Below are 4,338 nucleotides of genomic sequence, written 5' to 3'. Positions count from 1 at the left end.
TCACAAGACGAAAAATAATTAAACAGGTTAACAACGAATTTATTTATGCTTTTATTAGTTTTTGTACCTCACCTGCTATTAATGTTCCCTCTTGCTCTCACTCTCTCTCACACACACATTCTCAGTCACTACACACAAACATTTGCTCTACTATAGCTAAAAAAAAACAATTTAAAGCTTCTAATAATCAATAAAAAGAAACCAAAAAGAGGGACAAGGAGAAAAGGACAAGAGAGATTCAGCCATGAACAAGGCCACAAGATAGAGCCATTAGCAGGATCGCCGCTTCCTTCTCATCTTGTGGGAATACTCGATGAAAAGCCGAGTTCTTACTCAGGTTTATAGTGAAATCCTCAAAACAAAGTTTCTTCCTGCTGCGAGGAGAGGGAGCCAGTTTGCAACGTTTCTTGTACTGTGGGACGTACCCAGTTTCTGATCTCTTCTCCTTGTGGTGCACCTTTCTCTGCAAAGATGGTGTATCTGCAGGAAGAAGTGTACCACTTGCAGCTGCTGCCGCCATGGCCCGCCTGGCTTTACGTTGCCGAATTCCACAGGCGTTGCATAGTGACTGCACCACTTGAAAAGATAAGAAAACGATTCTTGGATATTGATAAAGCCACAGAGATGAGGGTGAATTACCTTGGGTCCTCTAGGGCCACTCCTCCATAGAGGGGTCTTGGTTGTATTGCAATCTGAGCAGACTCTAACAGTGATGTTGCTATTGTTGGAGGAGCTGTTGCTGCTGCTGCTGTCCATCTCCAATGAAGATGGTTGCTGATGATGATCCTGAAACTTCTGCGTATTTCCAGAAGCTGGTTTGTCTGCACCCATTCGATCTGAATTCATCATCTTCCTCATCAGCCTCATCTTCGAAGACATCCACCTCGCTGAACCAGTACTGTTGCTTTGGCTCTCATCCCGAATTTCCTGCTTAATGGACAATTCGAGGCTGCTGTTTATGCCGTTCTTCGAAGATTGAAGTGGAGGATATGGGAAGTCCAGATGATAACCTTCACTACCCTTATCAGCCTAAAATCGACAAAGATATATATATGGATCAGTTCAGATCACATAGTCCAAAGCGTCCAAAATTCAATTACATAAACCCTTTTGCACTCACCTCTTGCCGTTGCTGCTGTTCTTGTTGTTCTCTATCATGGGCCTCATGGTCATGGCTGCCTCCTTCTCGAGCCGAGTTGAAGGAAAGGGGAGTGGAGTGAAGAGAAGAATTAGTTTGAGATGGTGGAGGACTAAAGAGTTGACAGTACTGCTGATCCTCATCATTGGGCTCTACGAGAGGAAAAGAGGAGAGTGATGGATTCAGATTCAGATTCAGATAAATTGGATTCATGGGGGAAGAGAATGATGAAAAAACGAAAAATCTTGTTGTTGACCAGCACAGAAGGACGAGATATTAGATTGGAAGATGGGAAAGTTTAAAAAAAAAATGCTAAAAGGGCCTGATCAATAGAGTGGTAAATCTAATTTAAAAGAGGAAGAAGAGAGAGAGAGAGAGAGAGAGAGAGAGGGGGGGGGGGGGAGAGAGAGCCCTAAAAGGTGTATTCACGTGACTTTATGACACCCAAGCAAACAAGTTAAAAGGATAAACCAAAAGAAGTGCAGAATACAACTACACCTAAGAATGCCAGAAACCCTATCTGCAAAATTTCACCCTGCCACTCATTGTAGGTGCCATACAATCAAAGGCAAAGGTGGGGACTTCATTGGAGCATTGATGCCCACACATCTTGTTCCGTAGAGCTTGGCCCACCTGATTAGGTTTTATCAGACCAGATGATTTGATCTGATCATCAAAGTAAATCCATCAGATTGATGGGTTGGGCTTAGATCACTCATCATAGTGCATTGAACACCCTTGGGCACATAAGTGAGCTAGGTGGCACACAGCTGCGTGCCACAGACTCACAGTGGCGGTGCAGAACACCGACCGACCTTACTCCAGTTCCCCATATGAGTGATGAGATATTGAGAGATCGTTGCCTTAGTGGGCCAGGAGGAAGGGACCATGATGCCGGCCCAATAGCCCAACGGAGTATAGAATAGTTTCCGTGGTGCAATAAATGGTTTTTGGAATGAGAGATGAATTTTAGGGGATTGTGGGGATGAGAGATGTGCTAGAATTGCATGGGAGCATCTTTCGCTCCTTAGTCTTGCCAAAAGGCATTGAATGCGTGTACAGGCAAGGGACAGAGACAGCCCCATACAGGCCCCATATAGCTTACCTTACTGTGTTCATGTCCATCACTCTTCTCTTCTTGAGCTTCTCTCCTTTCTTTTACCATCCTCAGTGAAAATTACAAGTTTTTTTTTCATGTACTCAGTGAAAATTACAAGTGTTGGTCAGCTTTATTTCTTTCTTCAGTTTTCTCTTTTGTAACATAGTTGTATAGAAAGCCAAGTTACAGACAAAGAAACAAAATTGTTCTTCAAAGGCCACGTATGTCCCGAATTTGGTACGCATTTCTCGTGACCTGCGGAACTACCTAAAGAAGCTAAGGACTAGGAGTTTTTAGCTTTTTACTCCTGGGACCGAGCTTTGAAATTTGGAACTGGCTTGGGGTTATCAACCACAGACTCACAGACAGATAGGGATGATATTACCTCTCTCATTCAACTTCAACTATTGGTGTGGTGACTAGCTTACATGAGCAAGCAATGATTACTTGAAAAACTGTGGATCAGGCAATATTTAATTCACTCTCTGCAGTGCAATTGCGCAAATGGATATAAATATATAGGGTTTGCAAGATAGAATATAGGTATATATTCTTAGTCATTCACTGTTCTTCCCCACATTTCAGAATTTTATGGACGTCTCTATCCGTTCCTACCAAAAGGTAAAGAGAAACAGTAAATTCACCAACCGGAAGATAAAGATTAAATCTCAACTAGGAGGGATTGGGGTAGGCATGTTAATCAGATATATTGAAAAGAGCAAAACTAAGTTTTTTGTCTTTAGGATAAATACAGAGAGAAATTATTAGATCCCTAAAAGAAAAAGTTTGTTTCTATAAGACACAATCTTTGTTTTTTTTTTTTTTTTCATTTCTTTCATCATCTCTTTCTACTTTACTATTGGGTACATGGCTAAACCGTTGAACTTCTTATTTCTGATGGAATCCTGAATGAAACAAGTCAACCATTTCTTCTAGTCTTCCTAGGGAAACTCCCTAATTAATTTACCGGCCTAGGGTTTTGTTTTTTATTTTTTTGAAGACACTTTTAATTTGGGCTTCTTCTTCTATTATTGATTGGAATGAAAGATAGCCATATATAAAGAAATGGTGGCTAGAGTAAAACCCATATATAATATATATATATATATATTATATATTTGTAAGGTAAGCAAATCAACAGATGAGACAGATATTCTATGAAAGAAGATAAATAGAGAATACCCAACTGCTGCATGTAGGGTATAGATATTTAATTTTAGAGATAGACCCAGAAGAAAACAGCTAAAACCCATAAACTTCTTATCCGAATTGATCAGATGATCATGATAATATATACAGGTAGACCAGAAGAATGGATGAAATAATTTTTAAGATGAAGAGGTAGGCTACGTACACCATTTATGAATCATTCCTGTGCATGTTGGGAGTACAGACGTCTCGATGGAGACCTTGTCACAATGTATCAGGTATGCTGTCAATAATATAGAGTATGTCCAAGTATAAGTAGCTTTCAAACCAGTGCTCACAAATCTATTGGGCCAGGTCCCCTAGCTAGAGGACAATCTGTGCTTGTAAGGCAAAAGGTCCCATCATCGTCCCTCTTGCTAGTTGCTACAGATAGATGTTCTATATATATACGTCGGCAGATAGATGTTCTTAATGGGTTGAAGCTGCAGTGACCAGTTGATGCGTAGGGAAGAAAATCTTCCATTGGTCCCTCTGCTGCCTGTATTTACTATTTAGTATGTAGAAAATTGAATTTATTGATAAATTACACATCAACACATTCTTTCAAATGCACTTCAAATTATGTGGTTCAAATCCTCTCACCAGTAACTAACTATGACACTGACTTAACAAAAGTCATAGACATGCGAATGTGACTGTACATTGCTGCCCTGTTTGCTCATCTTTTGTTAACTTTAGATAAAAATTTAAGTTGCAGAATTATTAACCATTTCATGAATAATACATATTTTCCACTACGCATACAAGCTTGGGCTGGATCTTTTAATTTTTAGAAGAATAATATAAGGAGTGGAATTGATTGTTTATGTTTTTTGTTTATTCTTTCTTTTTTTGGGCTTATTATTATTTTTCTTATTTTCTTATTTATATTAGGAGGTTTGGGTTCTTATAA

General features: G+C 39.6%; 1 protein-coding gene across 1 annotated transcript; it reads right to left on the bottom strand.

The window, feature by feature from the left end:
- LOC104600729 (protein CYTOKININ-RESPONSIVE GATA TRANSCRIPTION FACTOR 1) lies at nucleotides 1-1,483 on the bottom strand. The gene is made up of 3 exons (XM_010263842.3): nucleotides 1,121-1,483; nucleotides 640-1,029; nucleotides 1-568 (listed from the first exon to the last, which is right to left on the bottom strand). Exons 1-3 carry the CDS (start codon nucleotides 1,349-1,351, stop codon nucleotides 239-241), a joined length of 951 nt encoding a protein of 316 aa, XP_010262144.1. The 5' UTR covers nucleotides 1,352-1,483; the 3' UTR covers nucleotides 1-238.
- Nucleotides 1,484-4,338: the final 2,855 nt, after the last annotated feature.

The sequence above is a fragment of the Nelumbo nucifera genome, chromosome 8 (genome assembly GCF_055504915.1).
Source record: "Nelumbo nucifera cultivar China Antique chromosome 8, China Antique-T2T, whole genome shotgun sequence".
Classification (NCBI taxonomy): Eukaryota; Viridiplantae; Streptophyta; class Magnoliopsida; order Proteales; family Nelumbonaceae; genus Nelumbo; species Nelumbo nucifera.
Note: the sequence above shows the minus strand (reverse complement) of the source record. Positions and strands in the feature narration are given on the sequence as shown.